This window comes from Rhinatrema bivittatum, chromosome 6, assembly GCF_901001135.1.
Source record: "Rhinatrema bivittatum chromosome 6, aRhiBiv1.1, whole genome shotgun sequence".
NCBI lineage: Eukaryota > Metazoa > Chordata > Amphibia > Gymnophiona > Rhinatrematidae > Rhinatrema > Rhinatrema bivittatum.
In genome coordinates this window covers 161,579,897-161,606,671 of record NC_042620.1, presented here as the reverse complement: position 1 = coordinate 161,606,671, position 26,775 = coordinate 161,579,897, and the positions used below count along the sequence as shown (strand labels likewise).

Genomic DNA, 26,775 nt, shown 5'->3' with positions numbered 1-26,775 from the left:
AAATACTTCCTGACATTGGTTCTGAATCTTCCTCCCTGGAGCTTCAAATCGTGACCCCTGGTTCTGCTGATTTTCTTCCTACGGAAAAGGTTTGTCGTTGTCTTTGGATCATTAAAACCTTTCAAGTATCTGAAAGTCTGTATCATATCACCTCTGCTCCTCCTCTCCTCCAGGGTGTACATATTTAGATTCTTCAATCTCTCCTCGTACGTCATCCGATGAAGATCCTCCACCTTCCTGGTCGCCCTTCTCTGTACCGCTTCCATCTTGTCTTTGTCTTTTTGAAGATACGGTCTCCAGAACTGAACACAGTACTCCAGGTGAGGCCTCACCAAGGACCTGTACAGGGGAATAATCACTTCCCTTTTCTTACTCGATATTCCTCTCTCTATGCAGCCCAGCATTCTTCTGGCTTTTGCTATCGCCTTGTCGCATTGTTTCGCAGACTTCATATCATTAGATACTATCACCCCAAGGTCCCTCTCCTGCTCCGTGCACATCAGCCTTCCCCCCCCCCCCCCATCGAATACATTTCATTCGGATTTCCACTCCCCATATGCATGACTTTGCATTTCTTTGCATTGAATCTCAGCTGCCATGTCTTCGACCACTCTTCCAGTTTCCTTAGATCCCGTCTCATTCTCTCCACTCCTTCCGGCGTGTCCACTCTGTTGCAGATCTTAGTGTCATCCGCAAAAAGACAAACCTTACCTTCAATCCCGTTCGCAATGTCGCTCACAAAGATATTGAACAGGACCGGTCCCAACACCGATCCTTGCGGTACACCACTTATAACCGCTCTCTCCTCAGAGAAGGTTCCATTTACCATCACACATTGTCTTCTGTCCGTCAACCAATTTGCAATCCAGGTCACCACATCGGCACTCACTCCCAAGCTTCTCGTTTTATTCACCAGTCTCCTGTGCGGAACCGTATCAAAAGCTTTGCTGAAATCCAAGTATATGATATCGAGTGCTCTTCCTTGATCCAATTCCTTGGTTACCCAGTCAAAAAAGTCAATCAGATTTGTCTGACAGGATCTTCCCCTGGTGAATCCATGTTGCCTCTGGTCCATCGATTCTCCGGACTGTAGATTGTTCACTATTCTCTCTTTCAGCAGTGACTCCATTACTTTTCCCACCACCGAAGTGAGGCTAACTGGTCTGTAGTTTCCAGCCTCCTCCCTGTTGCCACTCTTGTGAAGCGGGACCACCACCGCTCTTCTCCAATCACTCGGCACCACTCCCGTTTCTAGGGATCTATTGAACAGGTCACACAGTGGAGCCGCCAGAACATCTCTGAGCTCCCTCAATATCCTTGGATGAATACCATCAGGCCCCATGGCTTTGTCCACTTTCAGGTTCTTTAGCTCTTCCCACACATTTTCTACTGTGAAAGGATTTTCATCTATTCCACTTCCCTCCAGTTTCTTGTTGTGTAGAGATGGTCCTTCTCCAGGGTCTTCTTTAGTGAACACAGAGCTGAAGTATTCGTTTAATATTTCTGCCATTTCTTCGTCACTCTCCACACATTGATCATTACCACCTTTCAATTTTGCTATACCACTTTGGACCTTTCTCTTTTCGCTGATGTATCTGAAAAATGTTTTGTCACCATTTTTTATCTCCTTGGCAATCCTCTCTTCCGCTTGACTTTTTGCCAACTTGATTAATTTCTTTGTCTCCCTCAGTTGATTCAAATATGCTTCTTTGTGCTCCTCCCTTTGGGATCTTTTATATATCTTGAATGCTGTTCTTTTAGCTTTAATTTTGTCAGCCACCTCCTTTGAGAACCAGATAGGTTTCAGTTTCCTTTTGCTTTTCTTTACATTTCTAACATATAGAGCAGTTGCCTTGGTGATTGCTCCTTTTAGATTGGTCCACTGCTGATCCACATCTTTCTCGTTCTCCCATCCTTTTAGTTCTTCCTCCAGGTACTTACCCATTTCCTCAAAGTCTGTGTTTTTGAACTGTAAAACTCGGGTCTTTGTGGTTCTTTTCCCTATTCTTTTATTGATATTAAACCATACCGTTTGATGGTCACTGCTGCTGAGGTGGGCTCCCACCTGGACAGCTGAGACATTATCTGTATTAGTGAGCACTAAGTCGAGTATAGCTCCTTCTCTGGTGGGTTCCAACACCATTTGTTTGAACAAAGATACTTGCATGGCATCCACTATCGCTCTACTATTTTTAGTTCCTGCAGATGGGATTTTCCAGTCTACATCTGGCATATTAAAGTCACCTACGATCACCACTTCTCCCTTCTTACCTATCTTATGGATGTCTTCAACCAGCTCTCTGTCCAGCTCTTCCTTTTGGTTTGGAGGCCTGTAAACCACTCCAATATAAATGGATACTCCGTCATCTTTTTTTAGGTCGAGCCATAGAGCTTCTTCCTTACCCCAACTTCCTTGTAGCTCAGTTGCTTGGATGTTTTGTCTGACATAAAGAGCCACACCTCCCCCTTTTCTATCCTTTCTGTCCTTCCTTAACAAGTTGTAGCCTGGTATTGTTGTATCCCATTCATGAGATTCTGTGAACCATGTTTCTGTTATAGCAACAATGTCTAATTCTGCCTCAGCCATTAGGGCCTGCAGATCTGGGATTTTATTTCCCAAACTATGAGCATTTGTGGTCATTACCTTCCAGGTACTCTCTTTAAGGTTATTGCATTTCCTGGACTCCTTATAAGATATTAGTTGAGATTTGTTATTCACTTCACTCTTTCTTTTTGTAGTTGTGCCACTGTTGACAGAGTTATTCCTCTCAATTAGATTTTTCTTTTGGTTATGGATCCTGAGATACTGCATGCATTGTGTTTTTTCCCTCTTTTCTGGTAACACTTCAATGTTTTTCTCATGAACTTCTTCAGTTTTTAATATAGAGAAGGCTTGTTCTTTTTGCATTTGGTACATGGTGTGTCTCCTCATCACAGGTCTAATTCTACCAGAGCCCACTGTATTCCTGGATTTTAAAGAGTTTTTTAATGACCTGTTTGAGTGGGGGGGTATACCTGTTGACTGCTCTTCTGTCAAGAATGGGTGACTGTGGGTCCTTCCTGAGCCTAATGAATTTCCTTTTCTTGACTCCTGGTTTTTCTGTGATATTGGGGAATTATATTCTGAGTAATGCAATGTGGGTGTATTATTTTTAATTGAAGCTAATTGATTTTTAATGTCAGTCAACTCCTTTTTCAGGGAAGAGAGTTGTGCACAAATTGGGCAAGCTCTAAGTTTCCAGATGCTTTCCCTCAAAATAAAGGCTCCACAGCAGTTACATTGGATAGTCCTCATCCTGGTAATTTATGATTTGTATGTCCTTGACTGTTACCAATGTACTAATTTATGTCGCTGCCAATGGCAAGTTAGGCAGTCTTTATTAGAAAACAAGCCCCAGGGGTGGGTAGAGGGGTAGGGTGGGTGGGAGTTAAACAGTTAAGCCTGGGACAAGCTGGGTAAAGCAGGGCACTTCTGGACGGTTATCTTTGCTTTTTGGTCAATTGTTTTAAAAAACAGTCTTTATGCCCCAATATTTTAGTTTGAATAGATTATTTCTGCCAGCTAACCCCAAAACAGAGAGAATTATAACAGTTTACAAGCTGGAGAGAGTTTTTGTTGGGGGGGGGTGGGGTTCTAACTTTGTGCAACAAACAGCAATTTAACTTACTAGAAAATTATTATCTTACTATAAAGAAAATTAAAACAGGCAGGAATTAGGCACAGAGGCTTTCTGCACAAATACAAAGCAGTAAGCCCTGTGCAAGCAAACAGCAAATGAACTTACTGGAATAATTTCTTACTATAAAGAAATGAAACACACTATAAATAGGCACAGAAGCTTTCTACACAACTTCAAGAATAATCAGAATACTTAGCCACGATGCAGGTTCAAAGCAATAAGCAGAATTACTTAAGCCACAATGCAGGTTGCACAATATGATTATCCCAACAATCACATAAGTAGTAACCCCAACCCACTTCTCATTTAGAGTATATTATTGAACTATGTAACCGTAAAATATTGGCACACTATGGATAACTTAGAAACCAAACCTATTTCGTGCCGAAATGTAAACCTTTGTGATGGTGCATTACTAAACGACGGTATAGAAAAGTTTTTAAAAAAAATAAAATAAAATAAAGTAGAAGGCATCTATGATCCTGTTCAGACAGAAATCAATCAAACACTGACAAATGGCACTATATGATTTACCAACTTGTTAAGCAGAGTGATATAAACTGAGTTATGAATGCATTATCCATTCATATGTATGACACAATATGAGCTTCAGATTGCAGCATTCATTGTTGTGCTCAAAAAAGCAAATTCTATCCAAACCCAGTCATAGATTTACTCATATATTTAATCAAAGATGTATAATAGTCATTCTAGTTTAATCTGAGATCCTTTCCCTTCTTAACTCACTTATACTCTGCAATTCCCAGTCAAAGGTCATATGTACTAACCTAGTAGTGTATCATGAAAACTAAAGCCAATCAATTTTAAGCATTTTCATTCTCTGTGGTCCAGATTTAGTAAAATTGGACTATGTTCATTTCAGAAGCATTTTGGCTGTAGACCAGTGTAATAGACATGGGCTTGCAATGAATTTAAAATCAAATGCATCCCTAAAGTGAGGGTCTCAGTATTCTAGTACTTAACAAGGGGTGTGTTCCATATTTTCTTTATCTTCTGAATAGTTAAATTTAATTCATATTAATTTCAATGAAAATTTGTAAAAGTATTGTGGCTGCTGTATTAGTCCAGGGGAATACATGAAAATATATTAATGGTGAGACCTTTTTTATTGGACTAATTATACAAGTCTTGGCTGGTCTGACAGCCATTTAAAATCTTTCAGTTCTGCCATGAAAAAATTGGCATGCAGAGGTGCCATCCTGGTGACATAGCAGTATCCTTAATCTATGATGTCATATTGAAGCTGAAATAGTTGTGTGTCATATATAGATCTTTTCATGGCAGAACTGGAAGCAATATTTTTGAATGGATTTAGACTGTCTTTCAAATATTTCTGCTATATTTGATGATATTTGGATGAGACTCAAAACAATTTCACAATTCTTCTAATGTTTTCCATAATTCAATCAGGTTAAAAATGGATGGCTCCACAGAAAGTTAACATTTTGGATACCACAGTTCCAATAGACAGTGGCCATCTACAAACATCTGTATACTGAAATCCGGTTGGCAGTTATAGCCATTACCACAATTCCAGCTTCTACCCATCATATACATAAAAGTCCATTATACAGAGCCAAGACTTACTGTATCACCATATATATTCTGACCCAAAACACAAGGACAGACCTCTCAAAGTCCTGACTGAATCCTTTAAAGATAGGCCACAACACCAGAATAGTCTCAGGAAGAAAATGCCTGGTCTCTTTCCTCTCTCAAGTGAGCTTGGCAGATTCAGAGTCTGTAATCATCCTTTATTAAGAGAACACAGATTTTGATGGTGTGTATAGCCTTAAGATGGCGCATAACCAAGGTGTTTTGGTATTATTAATTAGTTTATGTATTAGCACCAAAGTCTTATATTTTATCCTGGCTCAAATGGCATTTTTTAAAACAATCAGAAATAAACCACAGCCCTTGGATTACTTGAAATTTAAATGGACCGTTGGTAAATAAATCAAGAACTATAACAAGAATACCAATGTGTCCAATGTATTATCTATTCACCAAGAAACTGTGAAAGTTATGACCATCATAATAGGCTTCATCGTATAGCATTGAAATCCACTTTAACACTCTGTCTTATATTTAATCATTGGTCATGTTAAGTACATTTTTGTTTGGGTTTTTTTTTTTTTTTCTGATGCGCAAAATATATCGTGATCCTAAAATAACTGCACTACTTATCTTTGCAGTATCTCATATCTAGAAGCTAACCGCTCTGAGTTGCAGTATACATGCCGCTCTGCCCGACACGGGACAGTGCTTCGGATATCAAACGATCCTTTTTCAGTGGCTTAATTGCTGTAACAAACAGTGTTGACAAACTTTAAAAATTTGTAAACTGATGTGAACAAAACAGTTTCTTAGCCACAATTTCAACACTTACTTTTTAGGATGATTTTTTGAACATGGCGCGGTAAGTATAATGGGGTCCATTTCCAGTATCAGCGGAAAAGGTGCCATTTTGTAACATATTTAAAGGGCTGAAAACATCAATCAAAGAGGACAACGTGATAGAGGACTATTGGTAGTACCATAGTATCCTTTCGCTGAAAGAATGCGACTCAATTGGGGACTTAAGTCGGCCATCTTGTTACCAAACACCACTGATATGAGTATTCACGGTGACACCTTACATTTCAAACATTTGCAGTGATTTGAATTTGAAAAAATTTTTTGAATTAAAGACTTTGAAAGTCATTATTTTGTAAAGAATTATTAAAGAAATTATTGTAGAAGACTGTTATTAATTAATCTTGAAAAAATACAGAGTAAAAACTATACTTCTGTTTCTCAAAATATGCCTAATATTGGAACTGTTCTCATAGTTCATAGAATAATTATTTAATACCAGTTCAATGCACTTAATTCACATTGTAGAAGACATCTTGTGAACGCTTTCATTTAAAAAAAAAAAAAATTCTCAATGTCAATTAAAAACCTTTGGAGCAAGCCTATTAATTTTTTTACTCCTGAATAATGGTATTTTGAAAGAATAAAAAGAACATAGTACGTATTCTCTGACTTGCAGTATGGAACACATAGATAATCTATTTCTTCCATGGCCTTCCACCTTTCATCATGTTCTAGTGTCTGTCCTGCTGAGGAGCTTCCATTTGAAGATGGCTCAGTGGATCTAATTACTGCTGCAGCAGCTGCTCACTGGTTCAACATTGAAAAGTTCTTGAAGGAGGCAAATCGAATTCTTAAACCTAATGGCTGCATGGCTTTGTACAGCTACCATGCATACATGGAAGTTCACTACAAGGACTGTTCTGAAATGCTGACAGCTAACTTTACTGAGGTAAGAGCAAAAAAAAAAAGTAGAATTCTATAAATAAACACCAAGAAACATAGAACATGATTGCTGACAAAGACCATACAGCCCATCCAGTCTGCCCATCCACATCGCCTGCTCAGCTTGATAGTTCTTTTCTCTCCCTCGGATGTCCTCTGTGCTTGTCCCATGTGCGGGGTGTTGTGTTGTGTTTTGTTTTGTTTGTTTTTTTTTTATTCTAATCTGGTCTTTGTCTCTACCACTTTCATAGGGCGGCTGTTCCCTGTGTCCATGACCCATTCTGTAAAGAAGTATTTCATTAGATTACTCCTCAATCTGTAAAATGAACCTATAAGGGACCCTTTACAAGATATATGCTTTTATTTTCTATGTATTTTATTTTGCCTTTCTAAGCTTAAAGACTGACTCTTTCATAGAGACAGGCAATTCTGGTCCTTTACAGATATATACTGTGAGATAGAAACACACACACTGGCATTTCCTAGCTCAGAAGTTAGAAGAAAAGCAGAAAACTGAAGGGGAAGGGTGGAATGGCTCAGTAAAATGAATCCTAGTTTAGCTGTGTTAGCACACACAAAAAAATATTATAGCAGGGTATAACTTGCTAGTATGGAGCAGACAAGAACATGGGTCCTGTTCAAGAATTCTGCACAGCACGGGAAGATGTCCGAACAAGTAACTGCAGATACAAAACTGAGGACTTTTTTTGTTAAATCAGCCTTGACTGCAATTAAAGTCTAAAATTGACAGCCTTGCCATCCTATCAGATTTGACATGAACTTTTGCCAACTGATAATGACTTGCAACATTGCAGTGTCCCTCCGATTGTCAGAAGGTTCAGTCATACCTAATGAGGTATTTGGAAGGCTAATTAGCCAAGTTCAGACATCTGATTAATCAATGAAAGAGGCCTAGCACCAGATAGCCACGTATGAGCCAGATGCCTAAGATAACCAGCTAAGCTCTGTCTACAATGACTGCATATAAAACGATCAGCCCAGAAATCTAAACTAAGAAGATTACAACAGACAACAGGAAGTGCTGGGAGCATAAGACATTGCAGAGAGTCCTAACAGCACGCCCTGCTAAAGACTTTAATTTGGCAAGATTTCTGAAGTAGCTAAACTTCAGGTGATTATAAATCTTAGATGGGGAGGGGATAACCCTTTTAGGTAGTAAGCTTTCCATAAATTTTGGGTGACTTCCTATTGAAATGATAGCCCAGAGCTGGTTGAAATATTAGGGTAGAGTTACATAGCCTATAATTGGTTTGTATATAGTTTATGGTTTATTACTTTATTTTTCTATACCATTACAATGGCTTGGCCTTCACAACAGTTAACAATCAGTTCAGAGAAATACATTAATATAATAAAGAAATTTAACAGCTAAAAGTTAAAAAGATAAAAGTACAGAAATCATGTTAGCTATTAAAAGTTTAAAAATATAAACATAACGCATCACTCTTCGTAAAAGTAAATATTAAGAATGCTTAAAAAAACATTACTAATTCAAAAAACAATATGTAACTCTAGTAAAAGGCAGAAAAGTTAAGCCAAAACGTAACTTATGCTCATGCTCTGTATAGGCACATTTAAACAGCCAAGTTTTTAACGCTGCTTTAAATTTTTTTCTTATCTGCTTGAAGTCTTAATTGAGTTGGTAAAGTATTCCACACTTTTGTTCCAGCGATTGATATTACACGCTCTCTCACTTGGCTGAGTCTGGCAGATTTTATTGTTGGAACAGTCAAAATTCCTTTATTTGATCTCCAGTTTCTTTGCAGAACGTGCAATCGTATAGATGTATTTAACCATTCGGTTCTTTCACTATATATTATATTATGGATTATACAGGCTGTTTTATATTGAACCCAATAAAATATCGGAAGCCAGTGTAAGGAGATCCGGGTTGGTGTGATATGGTCACATTTTTCTTTGGCCAGTTGATATTCTGGCAGCCGCATTCTGCAATACCTGGAGAAGTCTAATAGTGGATGCTGATAAATCTAAAAGCATCGTGTTACAATCAATATTAGCGAAAATTAACGTTTGTAAGACAGTTCTAAAATCTGATTGTTCTAAAAATGGTTTCAGCCTTCTCAAAGTTAATAATTTAAAATAGCCATCCTTCAATTTAGTGGCTATATGTGTTTTCATAGAAAGCTCAGTATCTAGAGTAACCCCAAGGTCTCTAGCAAAAAAGGATGGCGCTATCTTAATGTTACCATCAAGTACCAAAGCTGGAGTGGGTTTAAAATTACATTTGCGTTCAAGTAGGATTATTTCCGTTTTTTTTTTCCATATTTAAGATGTCTCATATACTGAAGTAATTTTTTTTATAGCAGATATATAAACCTTAATCATTTCAAATGCTTGTTCTACAGTGTTATCAATTGGAACCAAAAATTGTATGTCATCGGCATACAGATAAAACTTTAGGCCTAGCCCATTAAGAAGTTGACAAAGTGGTAGTACATAAATGTTGAAAAGAGTCGCTGACAAAGTGGACCCTTGGGGGTACTCCTGTGTGTAAAGGAATCTTTTCTGACATAGAGTTCTTAATTTTAACTTGACGTGAGCAGTTTCTAAGGAAGAACATGAACCATTTTAAAACTGTATCTGTAATGCCTATTTCTTTTAAACAGTTAACTAAAATGCCATGGTCAACAGTATCAAATGCTGCAGACAGATCTAAAAAAAACTAAAAAATAACTTTTCCCTGTGTCAAAATCTCTTAAAACAGTATATGCAGTGGCGTAGCCACGGGTGGGTCTGGGTGGGCAGGTGCCCACCCAACTTAGACCCAGGCCCACCCAACTGGCACCGGAACTGCAAGGCTGTCGCGGGATCCCATCCCCGCGACAGCGAACAAGAGAACCCACGCCTCGCGCGCCATCACGGCCCACATGGGGAAGCGCTGCTGCGGCCGTATGGCCAACCGGTCTTCCTGTTCGGGGGGGAGCGGAAGCGCCGCGCGCAGCTTCCGCTTCCTCCCCCCAATGCAGGAAGATCAGCTGCCTCTCCTGCTGCCACCCCGTTCTCCTGCTATCTTCGGACCAAACGGCCCGCCGAACTTCCTGTTTGGGGGAGCGGAAGCGCCGCGCACAGCTTCCGCTTTCTCCCCCAAAGCAGGAAGATCAGCTGCCTCTCCTGCTGCCACCGGCCTCCTGCTATCTTCGGGCGTCGGGCCGTACTGCCCGCCGATCTTCCTGCTTGGGGGGGGGGAGGGAGGAAGCGGACGTTGTGCGCTGCGCTTCCGCTCCCCCCCCCCCCCACAGGAAGTTCGGCGGGCAGTACGGCCCGACGCCCGAAGATAGCAGGAGGCCGGTGGCAGCAGGAGAGGCAGCTGATCTTCCTGCTCTGGGGGAGGAAGCGGAAGCTGTGCACGTGCTTGAATGTGTATGTGTGGATGAGAATGGGAGTGCGTGTGGGTGAAAACTGGAGCCTGGGTGTGTGTGTATGTGGGTGAGAATGGAAGCTTGAATATGTGGGTGAATGGGAGCTCGAATGTGTGTATGTGTGGTTGAGAATGGGAGTCTGGGTTTGTGGGGTGGGTGAAAACTGGAGCCTGGGTGTGTATGTGGGTGAGAATGGAAGCTTGAATATGTGGGTGAATGGGAGCTCGAATGTGTGTATGTGTGGTTGAGAATGGGAGCCTGGGTTTGTGGGTGGGTGAGAATGGGAGCTTGAATGTGTGTATATATGGGTGAGAATGAGAGCCTGGGTTTGTGTGGGTGGGTGAGAATGGAAGCTTGAATATGTGGATAAGAATGGGTGCTTGAATGTGTGTATGTGTGGGTGAGAATAGTACCTTAAATGTGTATATGTATGGATGAGAATGGGAGCTTGAATATGTGTGGGTGAGACTGGGAGCATGGGTTTGTGGGTGAGAATGGGTGCCTGGATGTGCGTCTGTGTGTGCATAAGAATATAAGCCTGGGGAGGGGTGAGAAAGTGAGAACTTGAATGTGAGCTTGGGGGGGGGGGGGGGGAGAGCATATGAGAGTGACAGCTTGAGTGTGTGAGAGGGAGTCTGTGAGAGAAAGCGTGTGTGTGTGTGTGTGTGTGTGTGGAAGGGAAGAAGACAGTAATAGAAGAAAGACACTGAAAAGGAATTAGGAAATGAGCTATAAGGGAAAAAATGGGAAAAAGAGACCAGGACCAACTGATTAGAAAAATACAAAGATCAGACAACAAAGGTAAAAATATATATCTATATTTTGAGATGTTAGCAATTTAAATATAAGCAACACAACCGCTCTCTCAAAATTTATGGACAGGTAGGAGCCGTGTATAAAATCGTAATAATAAGAAGGCTAAAGTACCACAAATCACCGTGAATTATGTTTGTATCATTAAGTAAACCTCATACTTAGGCGTAGATGTGAATGCTATGCTGCATAATTTGGCATTATTTATCAGTAAAAAAACCAACTAGTAGACCTGCATGCCTACAGCCCACCCATGTTAACCTTGTGCCCACCCAAAAAATCAATTCTGGCTACGCCACTGAGTATATGTAAGTGAAATTTAAGTGTTTCAGTATTAAGTCTTTCTAAAACTGAACTGATTAGGGAATAAAATGTTAACTTCTAAGAAATTGTCTAGCTGTTTTTGAATGGTTTTCTAAATCTTTGCTAAAAATGACAAATTTGAAATTGGTCTAAAATTGTTACATTGTGTGCTATCTAGGTTAGGTTTTTTTGAGTATGGGTTTAATTATAGCATTTTTTAAGATATCTGGAAATGAACCTTCTTCTATGGATAATTAACAATATCAGTAATCAGAGGTTCTAACGTGTCTGCAATGGATTTGAGGATAGAAACTTGAACAGCATCAATAGGATGTTTTGCAGGGTTTAATCTTTTAATGAGTGATTCTATCTCTAATGATGATGTTGGTTCAAAAGTGCTCCATTTTATGTCTAATTTGGAGGGCATTTTAATTTCTTGATTAGGGTTTAACTTGATGTTCGAATTGAAATCATCAATTTTATTTTTGAAAAATAGAGCAATCTCATTGCATTTCTCTTCAGCTAGTCCATTATCTTTTTCAGTTTGGTTTCTAGTTAAGCTATTTACAATCTAAAATTAATACTCTGGGGGTTATGCAGGGACATCTCTTTTTTTCTTATAAAACTCTTTTTTTTTTTTTTTTGCTCTTTCTATTTTTTATTTTTTTTATAACAGTTTAGGGCTGATCTAAAAATTCCTAACAATTGGACGGTCTTATTTCTTCTCCAATTAAGCGCATGCTTTTTTAATGCTTGCTTTTGTATTTTTTATACTTTATTGTACCATGGATTTTGATTCTTTTTAGGTATGATTTTTTGGGTTGTTAAAGAACACAATTTATTTGCAATTCTTGTACATTCATTTATCCATTTCAAAGTTCTCATCTGTGCTTACTTTTAGAGTTGCTTTTTAGAAAAGTGAATTCTGCCTCAGAATAAATTAGAAAATGATCTGACCAGGGCACTTGTGTTGTGTTAGTTGTGATATTTTTACAGAGATTAAAATTGTAGAAGATTTAAATCGAGCGCATGTCCTGCTTTGTGTGTAGGGTTTTGAGAGGAGAGATGATATCCCAGTGCTGATAATGATTCAGTAGAATGGAACATGTATTATCTAATGGATAGTTGTCCATATGTAAATTAAAATCACCTAAAATCAGAGATGGCTTATTGGGGTTTAGTGATAATGTAAGAAATTCAATGAGCGGAGAGATATTATGATCCAATAGACTGGGTGGACAATATAAAAGGCATATCTGCAGTTGGTCAGATTCCAAACAAGGTTAATTCGTAAGATTGAGGGATTTCTATTGGTACAATTTTCTTCTTAAACTGTTTCTTTATAACTAACATTATTCCCCCCTCCCCCACGATGCATTCTTGGTATTGAAAATATATCATAATTAGTTGGTTAATTGATTGAAAACCACAGATAATGTTGTAATTAAGTTTCAGTCACTGTAAAAAAGTCAGGTTTTTTTTTTCATATATGAAATCTGAAATTAATGCGGGTTTTTTTGGTTATTGCCTGTATAACGGGCAATTCATTATTGTAATGTTTCTGCATGGTATATTTACTAAGGTACGATTTAAATTGTTTTTAACAAATTCTTTTATCCTACCTTTTGTGGTCTTGTTAATAAAAATTCTTCTGCTTTTTCTTTGGTTGATGCAAACGGGGATCTGTTGAAAATGCATATTATGTCCAGAGTCCATAATGAACATGATGGTTAACTTTCACTATTAGATGCAACGAACAAAAGAATAATGACTGAGTCTTTAAAAGGGGATCACAAGGGGGCGAGCCCCTTTGTCTCGCTCTTTCGGCACACAATGCCTGGATCCGGTGCCTGCATTTTATGCCCCCCCCCCCCAGTCTCTGGTTGATGACACCCATGGGCGAAGGTTAGGATCGGGGAGGGGGGGGGGGAACAAGAGATTCCAAACAGCACGGATCCTGGAAGGTGGAGGGGTCCACTAAGGATTAAGCTGTACACCAGTTGGGAGCCTTGGTGGAGGAAGTCCACTAAGGGTTAGCCCATTCATAAATTACAATTCTAGATAATTAGCCTAGAGATTTAATTTTGGGACAGTAAGAATCCAAGATTTTTTGAGATTAGGCTTCTGATCCATTTTCCCTGCATTTGTCTACTTTTAAGCTTAGAGTGGCATGTTTTTCAAATGTCTAGAAGAGAGAAAATGAAAGGGTAACAACTAGAGAGGCTACTGATTAAAAAGTGCCTTCCAACAGACAATTGAAGGCAAATGACAATTTTTATGCTCGCAGAATAATATTTATACTATGTGGCTTTTTTTTCCTTAAGAGAGGAAGGGCAGCTTTTGTTGTGTCCATTGATATTACTAGCTTTCCTTGCTTGTAAATGGAACTGTGTATTAGAAGAACTCTGCTAATAGATCTTGGGTGCTTTCTTACATATCTGTGCCTGATAGTCTTTTCCACTAGTTTACAAGTCTATCTCCTTTCACCTTATGCTATGACCCCTTGTTCCAGATGTTCTTTCCATTGTGAAATACCAACCTCCTGGGCATTTTATTCTTTGAATGTATTTAAGTCTTCACTTGTTTTGATTTTTAAGTTTGTTCCTATAGGCTCTATTGTAAAGATCATTGACCATTGTAGCTGCTATCTTTCCTCCAAATGAAGTCTCTCTCTCCAAAGACTTGTGGAGAGGCAATATTACATCCTTTTTTCTGCTATTCCTCTTCTGATGCCTCCAAATATCCTTCTGGCTTTTGCTGTCACCTTGTCTACCTCTTTGGCCACCGAATGATCACCAGTAGATCCACTCTTGTTTTGTGCACACAACTTCACCTTCTATGCTGTACTCGCCCCTTGGGCTTTTGTAACAGAAATGTATGACCCAGCTTTTTTTTTTTTTTTTTAAGCATTAGTCTTAGCTGCCAGACTGTAGACATTCAAGCTTTGCTAGATCCCTCCTCATGTTTTCCACATCTTCCAGGGTATCTACTTTGTTGCAGTTTTTAGTATAATCTGCAAGACAGCAAACCTTTCCCAGTAGCCCTTCCACAGTATTAACACAAATGTTGAAAAGAACCAGCTGAAGAAACGATCCCTGCAGCACACTACTGTTATCAATCCCATCCTTACGGTGAAATCCATTTAGCACTACCCTTTAGTGCCCTACATTCAACCAGGTTTTAACCCACTTGAGGACCTATACCTAGTTTGACATATTTCCATATGTGTCTTTTATAAACAAAAGCCTTGATGAATTCTAAGTACACTGTATCTAATGCTCTCCCTGATCTAACTCTGTGGTCACACAGTCAAAGAAATTGATTAGGTATATCTGACGAGACCTACTTCTGATCAAGACCATGGTGCTTGAGATCCTGGAATCCATTGGATTCCAGAAACTACACCTTTTTTTTTTAATTTTTAATTTTTTTTTATGCATCCATACATGGAATTAACTCCGTTTTAGTCTTCCATCTGCCATTCATTCATTCTTCATTTGGTGCTTTGCAGAAAGGATGACTACATTAAGGATTTTTTTTCTCCAGAATCCCTGCAGTTTGTTAATTTTAAGACAACATAGAGAGAATTTATATCATAAATATAACTTTAATTCTGAAATAAAAGAAGCAAGCTGCAATTTCAATGGAATCTGGAAGCACAGGGAGTTAAAGAAACTAACCCAAAGTCAGGGTTATTGGCAGAACCAGATTTTAGCAATACTCAATTCCCAATTCTCTGTTTAACGTAAATCACAATCATCCCTTTTATTTTACCATACAGCCATTGCTTAGGAACTATTCTGTCCCAATAATTATGCCCAAATAATGTTATGTTGATAACCAGGATGTGCGTAAAACGTTATACCCTCAAAAGAAAAAGCATCACATTTTAGACTTTGAAGCATTCTTTTCTTAATTTTTGTTTCAGTGTTTTGTAGGGGTTGGGTTTTTTTTTTTGTAAACTTTTTAGTTGATCAAATTCTAGGCCTACTCCATGCTCTACCTCCCCAACCTCCAGTTAAGTAGACATTTGGTGAGATTTTGACTATTCTGTGTGTGCAAGCAGAATAGCTGAGATCTGCCTGGTTTGCTTTTGAATTTGTTATATTGTGTAAACAGCCCAAATTAAAAAAAAAAACAACAACGCAAAAAAAAAAAAAAAACAGCCATGACTGCTTGCTTGTACCCGGTAATGCCACTTTTCTTATTGTCCCCCAGATCAGTCCAGACAACTAGGTTTTCCCTCCCCTTTCAGCAGATGAAGACAGATGAAGAAAAGCTTTATAGTGCTACTGGTACATAAGATAGTGTGCCACCTGCAGGCGCTCAGTTTTGTCTCCAGCAGATGGTGGCATTGCTGAACCTGCAGTTGAAGATGTACTCCCAGGGGTGTACAAGGGCGAGAAGGGGGTTGGTGACCCTTGGCTGTCGTCTGCCCTGATTTTTGAGGATGTTGAAAGCCAGTGGGGCTGGCTCCTTTATTTCCTAACCTTGTCTCCCTCTTTGACTATTCCTCCTGATCCCTGGAATAAGCCTTCATGTAAGAAGTATTACTTTCTTTTTGGAGGGAGGCTTTTATTTTAAAGTGCCCAGTCACTTTAAAAACAAACAAACATGGGCTTCATGGTAGCAAGAGGGCAGGTAGTCCAGGTGAGGTTTGCCAGGGAGATCCAGTCACAAAGTAAGGCTTGGTGGCATACAGCTCACAGTGCAGACTTTGGGGCTGCAATTTCCTTTAATGGCAAAGATCTGCAACATAGGTCCATCTTCGCAGAGCGCAAGAAACAGTCCTTGGAAAGTGGAGATTGCAAGGGCGATTTACCTGGGCTCAAATTTGAGCGGATTTGGTGGAAGATTGTGGGGAGGATGTCTCGGGTGCTATTTCCAACAAAGCCAGATGAGACTCTGGCCCAGAGTCTGTTCTTCTGGCGACCATGCGGCTCCATTTTATTAATGCCTGTTCGAACCATAGCATTTGCAGGTGCAGGGAAATGAATCCCTCAGCACGAATACAGACACAATGCCATTTTAGTTTCCGATGTATGAGGGATCCCTCAGCACCAGTGTGTTTTTGTTTTTTTTTTTTTCTGCTGGTCACGGGAGGTTGGGAGCCACCTTGTAAGATTACCGTGGCTCAATTTGAGCCCACACAGGGGTATACCCCACTGGATCCATCAGCGGACAAGCCTTGGGTCGTGAACAGACAGCAGTTTTGATAATTCTCTGGGTCAGGGGAGATCTAAATGGAACAGCAGTGGTGGTCAGGTCTGCTCTGCTCTTTATTTGTGAGGGTGACTACAGAGTGCAGCAAAAGAGTCCTTCTGAGTTATTGCAGCATCTCCTATGCAGACTTCCCTGATTCACTTAGGGGCATGCACAAGATGTTATCTTTGTGCCTCCAATGGCCCCTTCATCTTGACATTTTAGCCTTGGTCTGGGGGGTAAGTTTTATTTCTGATTAAGTCTCCATGGAGTGCACTCATAGCCAGAGTACTGGTCCTGTAGGGGATTAGCCATCTAGCAAGTCTCCCACTATGTCTTTTATCAGCAATCTGAGAATGTTAGATTGCACAAGGCTGTTTGTCTTAGATAATAACTTTATTAGGAATATAGTTTTATACCAGGAATTGTCAACATTTTACTAATTGTCTTGGAAAAGGACATTTCTAGAGAATAGTACAAAAGGAATCTACTTAGCAGATACTAGAAAATTAGCATGACAATAACATATCACATTTGGATGCAAATTCAGAATAAAGTAACTAAACAGCCTAACTGACTAACCACAGTTAAGAGCTAGGGGAACAAATCATACTAGTGCTATGGATTGTTTCTGGTCTGAGGTTAGGGAAGCTATCTCTGCTGTAGGGAAGCTCATGCTGCTTGTGTCAGCACTTTGCTTAGCCAGGTGGGGGCTCATCTTGTCCTGTGAGGGGAAACGAGGCTGACCGAGAATGAATCTTCTCTGGAGACCAGAGTGGCTGGCCTGAAGGAGCTGAGACACCCCCCCCCAAGTACATTGGATGTTACAAACTAAAATCTGTTTAAATATAGAGGAGATATTCAGGGACATAGTGTAGTGGTCCCAACTTAGTCTAGTAGCCCTTGTGCTGCTGTTGAAGAAAAAAGTCACCTGGAAGGAGATCATTGCCTTGGTGTGGCAGGAAGTGAGATTGCAATGAGGGCTTGCCCTCTTGTACCAAGAATCTGTCTCCAGGAGCTTGTGCCCAGGAGGGATGAGTTAAGACTACCATTTAGTTGGTAATTCGATCATTAGGACTATAGATAGCTGGGTGGCGGCTGGGCTTAACTTGACTTCTTGATGTGAAGTCTACTACATTCACATCACCTAGGTAATATTTAGAGAGTTCTGGGGTTATGCTGGCTGTCATGATACATGTGAATATCAATAACATATGTAGGCACAGGAGGGAGGTTCTGAAGGCTACATTTAGATGCCTTAAATGACTGCTTATGGTGCAGCTGGTCCTAAAAGTGACCAGAGCAGCTGCTTTAGATCTAGGCCTCAGTGGAATGCACAACCTGGTGCAAGGGTTACTGTGATGGGGCCGCTGAACAATAGTGATCATAATGCAATTAAATTTGATAGTCATTGGAGGGAGACTATGATAGAATGAAAAAATTAGAAAAAACTAAAAGCAGTTGCAAAGTCAAGATTGCATGAAATGTGGATATTGTTTAACAATACTATCTTGGAGGATTAGATAAAATGGTCATCCTTTTAACTTTTTTAAAGCATGGCATACAAACAACTGCCAGCATGATTTAATGATGAGAGAAAAGAGGCAAAGACAAAAGGCCATCATTTTAAAGAGTGGAAGGCGAGAAAATAGGAAAGAACATAAGCACTGGCAAGTTACATGCAAAACACTAGATCTGTACTGGGACCAGTGCTTTTTAATATATTTATAAATGATCTGGAAAGGGGAACAGTGAGGTGATCAGATTTGCAGATGACAAAATAATTGAGGTGTTAAATAACAAGCAGACTGAAAAATTGCAGGAGGACCTTGAGAGATTGGAAGTTGGGCATCAAATGACAGATGAAATTTTAATGTGGACAAGTGTAAAGTAATGCACATGGGGGAGGGAAATAACCCACACTGTAGTTACATAAGGTTAGGAATTACTACCCAGGAAAAGGATCTGGGCATCATAATGGATAATACTTTGAAATTATTGGATCAGTATGCGGTAAAAAAAAAAGCAATGTTAGAAATTATTAGGAAAGGAATCTAGAATAAAATGGAGAATATCTTAATGCCTCTGTATTGCTTCATGTTGGGGGGAGCCAGATCCTGGTGTCTTTCGTGAGACAGTTTATACAAAAGTGTGAACTTCGACATCCTGCGTTTGGATGGTGGTCAACACGGAGGCAAGTCCTGGTGTCTGGGGAGCCATTTGACAAGGTCTGATAGTACAGGGTCTGTGGTCAAAGTAAGCCTAGTAGTCCAATTATCTGGTATTGAAGGTCTTTCTTCCATTAGTCTGAATCAGAAGAGATTCATATCTCAGGTACATTACATCTACTGACAGGGACACCAAGATTTGGATGGGTTCCATGGAAGTAGCACTCTTGGTCCAGTGGGTGGAAGGCTATCTGTGACTCCTGTCAGCCTCTCCAGTGGCTGTTGGACAGAATGTTTAAACTGACTGCCTAAGCAGGAAACTCTGAATCTGAGGGAGTGGGAATAATTCCATGATGTGAGGTCATTCTAAGAGGTTCTCCAGTGGGTTTCAATGGCAGCCAGGTTCAATATCAAGGCTTGATAGCCATGGCCGCCTCATATTCTACTGTGTGACTTTCTTCCTTGGCCATTTATAGGCAAGGTGGTCAGGCACATAGAAAGACACTAAGGACAAGGGATCTAGTGGCTCCAGGATGGCCGAGACAACTTTGGTTCATGGGCCTAGTAAACCTTGTAATAGGGAGGCCTATTGTCTTGCATCAAGTGGATTGTTTTGGTCTCGTGGCCTAATTTTTGAGAGAAGAGGTTTGAGGCTTATTCACGAGAAGTCATTTATGACTTTGCTCACAGGCTAGGGAACAATTGACTTCATTGGAGTATATGCAAGTTTGGAAGGTGTTAGAGGCTTTATGAGAGGGGGACAGATGTGGTTTCTCTGCAAATTTTGGGGTTTTGTTTTTTTTTGGTTTGTTTGTTTTTCTACAGAGGTTTGCAAAATGGTTTAATGCTTGTTTCTCTGACTTCAACTGTCAGTTTTGGCCTGTTTCAGCGCGAAGATTAACACTGCTTCCTTGGCTTCTCTTCCAAAGATGGTTAGATTTTTAAGAGGGATTAGCATTTATGCTCCCCCATTGGAGATGAGTGGTTCTGCCATGGAATCTGATTCTGGTTTTAAAATCCTTTTCTCACCCTTCATGCCTATGCAGAGAGCATCTATAAAAGATTTAGCCTGACAGTCTGTCTCTTTGGCAGCTGTTTGCTCAATGAGGCAGTTTAGAGTCACAGGCTTTATGGTGCAGGGACCCTTTTCTACAGTTATCGGAGGATGGAGATTCCATCAGGATGTATCTCATTTTGGCCAAAGGTAGTCTGTTTTCTATTGAGCCAATCTGTAGTCTTTCTCTCCATATAAATAAATTAGGTACTTTAGGTTCATTTATTTGTATATCAGATTAGATATATTGTTCTTAGTTACTGTTGTGAACAGTTAGGATGGCCCTCTAGTGTCTGTATATAAAACTTAACTAAATAAATGCTAGAGAACTTTCAGTGTTAGATGTCTTCAGGATGCTTCTGACATCAGAAATGGCTTTCAGAGGTCAAATTTTTTTTTTTTATACTGGTCCAAGTAAAGGAGAAGAAGGCTTTGAAAGTATCTATTGCCAGATGGATTAAGTAGGTGTGAGCATCGGCCTATATTTCTATGGGTTTACAGGTTCTGGTGGGTCCTTGAACCTTATTTCTTTATTTCTATTCACTTTTCTTCAGTGATTCAAAGTGGATTACATTCAGGAACTGTAGGTATTTCCCTATCCCCAGAGGGTTTACAATCTAAGTCGCAATTGGCTTTATGATCTGAACCTTGTCTGGTTTTGATGCATGAGATTTATAAGAGCAGCAAGTAATTCATTTTTTACATGGTTGGCAAACATTTTAGACTCTATGGCCAGACTCTAGATACGTTCGTTTTTATAGATAGTGTCTTATGAGCAGATCTTTCAGGTTCCCACCTCTGGGTATGGAAGCTTTGATACATCCAATTTGTCTGGACTAATCAGGATGATGAGGAAGGGAAAATTTAGGTTCTTACCTTGATAAATTGCTTTCCTGTAGTCCCACAGATCAGTCCAGAATCCCACCCAGGGTTTCTGAAGACTGCTTTATCTTTCCAGCTGTTTTGTATGTAGATAATTTAAATCTTTATGGTGGTTCAAGATGCTTGCTTGGCTCAGCTTGCCCCAGTTGGGGTTTCAGGTTCCTAGAAATTTCATGCTCTTCTGCTCATAGTTTCAGAGGGACCTATAATGCTAGTTGCAATTAAGCTAAGGAAAAACATATCTTGAGCAACTGCAGGCAGCACATTGTCTTATGTACAGAAGTAATGTGAAGTTTCATCTGTCTCCATCTGCTGATAGAGAAAAACCCAGTTGTCTGGACTGATCTGTGAGACTAATGCAGTGGCATAGCCAGAACTGATTGGGTGGGCTGTAGGCATGCAGGTCTGAGACCTACTAGTTGTATTCTTATTGATAAATAATGCCATATACTACATCCTACACTAGCTTTCTAAATAGCTTGCAACAGCCATTATGCATCATATGTGAAACTTCAAAACACTTTACCTCAATTATGTCAAACACTTACCAGAATTAAAAATTCCTTATTAATTTGTAAAAATGTTTTGTATTTATTGCAGTTTATAAACGCACAAGTATATCATGTAAAAAGTGAAGAAAACACAGATCCAATCAATCATGTAATAAAACAAAAATATATTCTTTCATGAATCCTCTTTGCAGAAAGTCAGAAATCATCATAACTACAATAAAATGCCTAGAACCTTGCCAAACCATACAGTCACAGCACTGACTCTCAGGATTTAAATAACAGCAACATTTATGAAAAGCAGCAATGCAAATACTACACCAGGCCCTAGAAAATTAATATATCACCTACTGGAGTAAACAGAACAAGCTGGACTGTTAGAGAAACTATATGCTAGCAGAAATACTGTACTTCAATCACACACAGGCAAAACATAGACCGATCCTTACCCAATATAGACATAAGAGACTACAAATTTGAAACAAACATGCAAATAAAACCAAAATAGCCTGAGAAACTAGACTCTGAGTAGTAGTGGAATATTGAAGAAAGTGCAAAATATAAGAAATGTACATTCCCAAAGATAGCATATTCAAATTGCTAAAATCTCAAAATAGGCTCTTTTTTTTTCTTCCCCCCCCCCCCCCCCCCCCCCCATTTTTCCCTTATCGCTTATTTTCTTATTCCTTTATAGTCTCTCTTTTCCTACTCTCTCACACAAGCTCACATTCTCTACACACACGCTCCCATTCTTGTGTACACAGATGCACATCCAGGCTCCCATTCTCACCCCCACACATGCTGGACCTTTTCATTAGGCACAGCCAAAGTCCTACTTCCGCCACTGCAGGGATGGGCTCCCGCGACAGCATTGCATCCCCGGCCATCCTCTTCGCCTTCACGGGAATGGGATCCCATGGTGGCCTTGCTTCTTCTGAGGCTGCCCTCTTTGCCGTCACGGGGATGGGATCCCATGATGGCATTGCTCCAACAGGCCTCTTCCAGTTGGGTGGGCCATGGCCACGCCACTGGACTAAAGGAAAGAGAATTTTCAAGGTAAGAACCTAATTTTCTTGTGTTTTACGCACATGCAAAAAAGGGAAGCTGCCATTCCAATTCGTGTATGCTGCAGACATTCCTCTCAACATGCAGAGGAGAGCTGGTGGCTGGCCTGTACTTGTATGAGTGACTGCTTCTCTTCCTCACATGTACCGAAACAGCAATCTTTCTGAGAGAACCCACAGCTATAGGTCTGCTGTCCAGATTTCAGCTTCTTTTTATTCTGATTTTGGGCTTGGTGTTTGGGGAAAGTGAGGAGGTTTGGAAGGAAGCTTCGTTCTATGTAACGCATACACTGAAGTTAACTTTTCTTTCAAAATGTTTTCGAACATGCCAAGGTAGGTCTTTCCAAACCTGTCCTGGGGACCTCGCAGCCAGTTGAGTTTTCAGGATAGCCACAATGAATGTGCATGAGATAAATTTACATATACTGGGTCTCCACAGTATGCAAATTCATTGTGGCTATCCTGAAAACCTGATTGGCTATGGGATCCTCAGAACAGGTGTGGGAAGCCCTGCACGAAGGTGTGGAAAGGACCAATTTTGGAAAACTTTTGAGTGAGTGAAATTGTGGCTCAGCACAAAATTGCCATTTATAATCAAAATGGTGAAATCACTATCATGCTGCTAAAAGTTGCCCACTGGGCAAAGAAAAGTCTGACAAAGTTAAAATCAATTTGAATATTCCTTTTATTTTCTTTGCAGTACTTGGATTCTCTGACTAAATATACAAGTAAACATACTGAAACTGTTCATTCTGAGTATGAAGAAATATTTAATGCCATCCCTTATCCAGACAAGCAGAGGTGAGTCTCTCTCTTTATATATTGTGTGGCCTATCTAGTCTTCTAACGTTTGGTATCCCTCTCTGTCTGCTATTCTTGCTCTGACTATAACTGGGCACTGTCAGTTGAAGGCTCAACCTCCACAAAAAGTGTGTGCACTGCATAAACTTGTGGTGTCTAAGAAAGGCAGAGATGGATGGACAGGAGGGAAGAGGGCACTGGCAGGTAGACTAGTAGGAGTTCAGAAAGGGGAAGCAAACTGGGAAAATGGAGGACAGAGTTCTGATGTTGGCTTAGAGAAGTGGTGGCCACATCCTCCATTTATGAATTTTCAGCGGGTTGCAGCTAGTTAAAATGTATTGTCCTTTAGTCAAATGGCTTTTAAAAATGTGGAAGAATGTATGTCTTTATGTAAGACATGATAGAAGTTAAATCTGATTATTTTTACATACACCCCAGAGTTGCTTTAGAAGGTGTAATGTTCTCTGGTAATGAACATGTTTAGTGCATCCTGTGCAGATTTTATATAATAAATTTAAGTTGAAGGTAGGCCAGTGCTGCTTTGAATTGGTAAGATTATACTTTAAATCAAATCATCAGTATGTTGCTATTGCAGCTGAAGGACACCCAATAGATAGAGCTATCAGATCAGTGATGTCACCTAGGACATCTTAGGGAAATTAGAACATTTTCTTTGCATACAGTAGGGCAGAACCAGATCAAGGACTCTTAGATGATTTTGAGATCTTTGGAAACCATTTCAGTAGAAGTGACTTCTAAATATTGAACTTTGTGGCTGCTGTCTTTTCTGACTATCAGAACATTTTAGGTACCGTCTTTTGATAGGCCAGAAGAAATAATTTTAGTAGTCCTTATGGACATTTGAAATACCCTATATTAATAGGGTTCAATTCACCTATTGCAGCTGTGGAAAGCAGGAATTAAAATATTTGTTCAGGAAGCTGATTTGGACAAAATGGAGCATTTAATGAATCTGGGGCTTGTCAAGCTCTGAGCCATGGAATGCATTAGCTACCTCCTTTATTTCCCTATGCTTCAGCCTCCTCATCCTTTTTCAGACATACAAAGTCACTCCAACATTTCTTGTCCGTTGGGGGGGGGAGGGGGTGTGAGAAAATCACACCGAAGTATGCTCCTACTGTTATGTCAGTGTGATATAAAAGTGGAAAGCCCGGAGGGAGAACTGAGAAGAGGGAGCATTGTGCTATCTGCCCAGAAACTTTGAGACCTGTTGGTGTGGGCAGCGTACTGCTCCAGGCTCCCCTTCTCTGCCCATTGTGACGACATCAGCTGGACCCAGCTCAACATATAAATGCTGCTGCAACAGTGTGCAGCTGAAGCCACAAGACAGAGGAGCGCCGCTTATAGCCGGGGGGGGGGGGGGGGAATAAAAGGAAAAGTAAGACACACGCTTATTCTACAGCAGGAACTATCAGAAGACCAATGGATACACATGTACAGCGTGCGGGTGAGTTACCTCTTTTGTACTGCTAGTATTGAAACCTCTTCTTTAGAGGTTTCCTTAAGTCCTGGCATAGTCCAGCCTCCCCCACAACCAACAGGGTCCACCCCCTCTGGATTCTAGGCAGCCCAATGCTACTCTAGGTGGTATTGCTCAGGCTTCTAGATTTGAGCAAGCTGTGGCTTTGGACTTGGATTCCTCCTTAAATACATCTGACAGAGTTGCAGCCTCTTCTTTCAATGTGACTCTTTGAGTTCCTCTTCCATCAGTTTTTTCTTTACTGCTTGAGAGTTCTAGAGTTTTTGAGGAACCCAATGTAGTAACTTTGAAAGACATTTGGAAGATTGTGGCTAAATTGGATCAAACCCTTACTTAGACTGTATGCTAGTTAACTAATTTCTCTATTGAAACTAGAGGAAAACTTGAACAAGGTAAATGTTTGAGTTCTCTAGGAAGTAAGTTGCCTCTCTTAATACTACTATTTCCTAGCGTGTAGCAGATGGACTCGGGACCAATGGGTATAGTGTACTCCTGATATCAGTTGGAGACTGATCAGATTTCAATCTGACGTCAGCCCTAGTACACATACCCCTGCAGGAAGTGCAGCTCTTCAGTATTTTCCGTCTCCATAGCAGTTAGGGACTATTTGCATGCTCTCACAGCATTAGAGTAAATTTACCAGAGAAAACCCGAAATAAGAAATTTTACCTCCACAGATGACCGCTCTCCTGCGGTGACACCCTCGGGTCCCTCCCCCAGTTGAGAATTCCCGAGGTGATTTCTGCTATCCCTCGGTGGGGACCTAGCCCCAGATTTCGGGTACGGCTGAGAGGCAGTGGGTGCAACCTCGAGCGCGGCAGTGAAGGTATTTTCCCTCTCCCCCCGCAGCCGGAAACCGCCGAGATAAGGTAAGGTAGAAATCTTCTTTAAAGACTCCGGTCTCAGAAGCTCGAGGAGTCGCACAGTTCACCGGCTGGGACCAGTGCCACCGTGTTGATCCGCCCTAGCAGGGCTAGACCCTGGTTTGATCCAAGGGTCCTCCCACGTGGAGACCCCTGTGGTGGTTGCCATATTGTCTGCGTGGTCGCAGGCACCATTTTGAGCTGCTTGCCGCCCGGTCCGCCACTTTGATCCATGCGCACAGAGGCGAGCCGTGCACACAAATTCCTTGTGCGCACAACTTCGCACGCTCAAGTACCGTGCGCACAAGATACGCGCGTAACATGCGCTTACTGTGCCGGGTGCATAACTGCAATTTGTACACACCAGCGCGCACATCCTGAGCGCACACCCAATCTACGTGCACAACTTCACACCGGAGCGCATAACAGATTTTACGCACCTATATCTATAGCACCACCGGAAAAGGAGCTCAAGGCTGAGGGCCTCTGCCCAGTATGCCACATCAGAGCCGAACAACACGAAGAAGCCAATGCCCTGTGTATCCAGCCGGGACTGGGTTCTAGCTCCTCAATAAGTACACCGGACCTAGCGAATCCCAGTGGGACCCCCCTCAAACGGGACCCCCCAGGGACACAGCGCCTCCTAGCTTGGACCCAGTGTCTATCTCCTGGGTGGAATTCTTCAAAGGCCTGCACACCTTCGTTCATATGCAGACAGAGCCTCCAATAACACTGCCACAGCCTCCACCAGAGGACCTCTAGGCCCAGAGAATTGAATCCACCGCCCAGAAGCCCCACCTATGGGGACACGGACAACTCGGAGGAGGAATCAGAGCCCCTGAAGGAGGGGGAACTCCCTCCGGGGACAGAGCCTCACAGGATCATGAGGCGCTTCTTCACCAAGGATGAGCTTCCAGACCTGGTCACCCACAGCCTGAAGGAGCTTGCTATCCTGGGCACAAGTGCCTCGGGGGAGCCTAAGACGAATCCTCTGCTAGAGGGAAATGGCGGGAGATCTGACGGAGTCCCTCTGTTACAAGCCGTCCAACAGCTAATTGACCAGGAATGGGATGCCCCAGAGTCTACATTCAAAGGGGCCCAGGCTCTGGCTGCCATGTACCCTCTGGACCCGGCGGCCAAAGACTTTCTGACATGCCCAAAAGTGGATGCCATGGTCTGCGCAGTCTCGAAGCGCACTACTATCCCAGTGGAG

The 26,775-nt window shown here is 41.0% G+C and overlaps 1 protein-coding gene across 5 annotated transcripts in view; it reads left to right on the top strand.

Annotated features, from left to right (window-relative positions):
* Window positions 1-26,775, top strand: part of LOC115093813 (putative methyltransferase DDB_G0268948) — an 81,958-nt gene that overhangs the window by 41,907 nt on the left and 13,276 nt on the right. For all 5 annotated transcript variants that reach the window (XM_029606107.1, XM_029606106.1, XM_029606108.1 and 2 more), the window contains 2 exons: window positions 6,795-7,008; window positions 23,098-23,198. In XM_029606107.1, coding sequence (XP_029461967.1) covers window positions 6,795-7,008; window positions 23,098-23,198 — 315 coding nt within the window. The remainder of the gene's footprint in view (window positions 1-6,794; window positions 7,009-23,097; window positions 23,199-26,775) is intronic.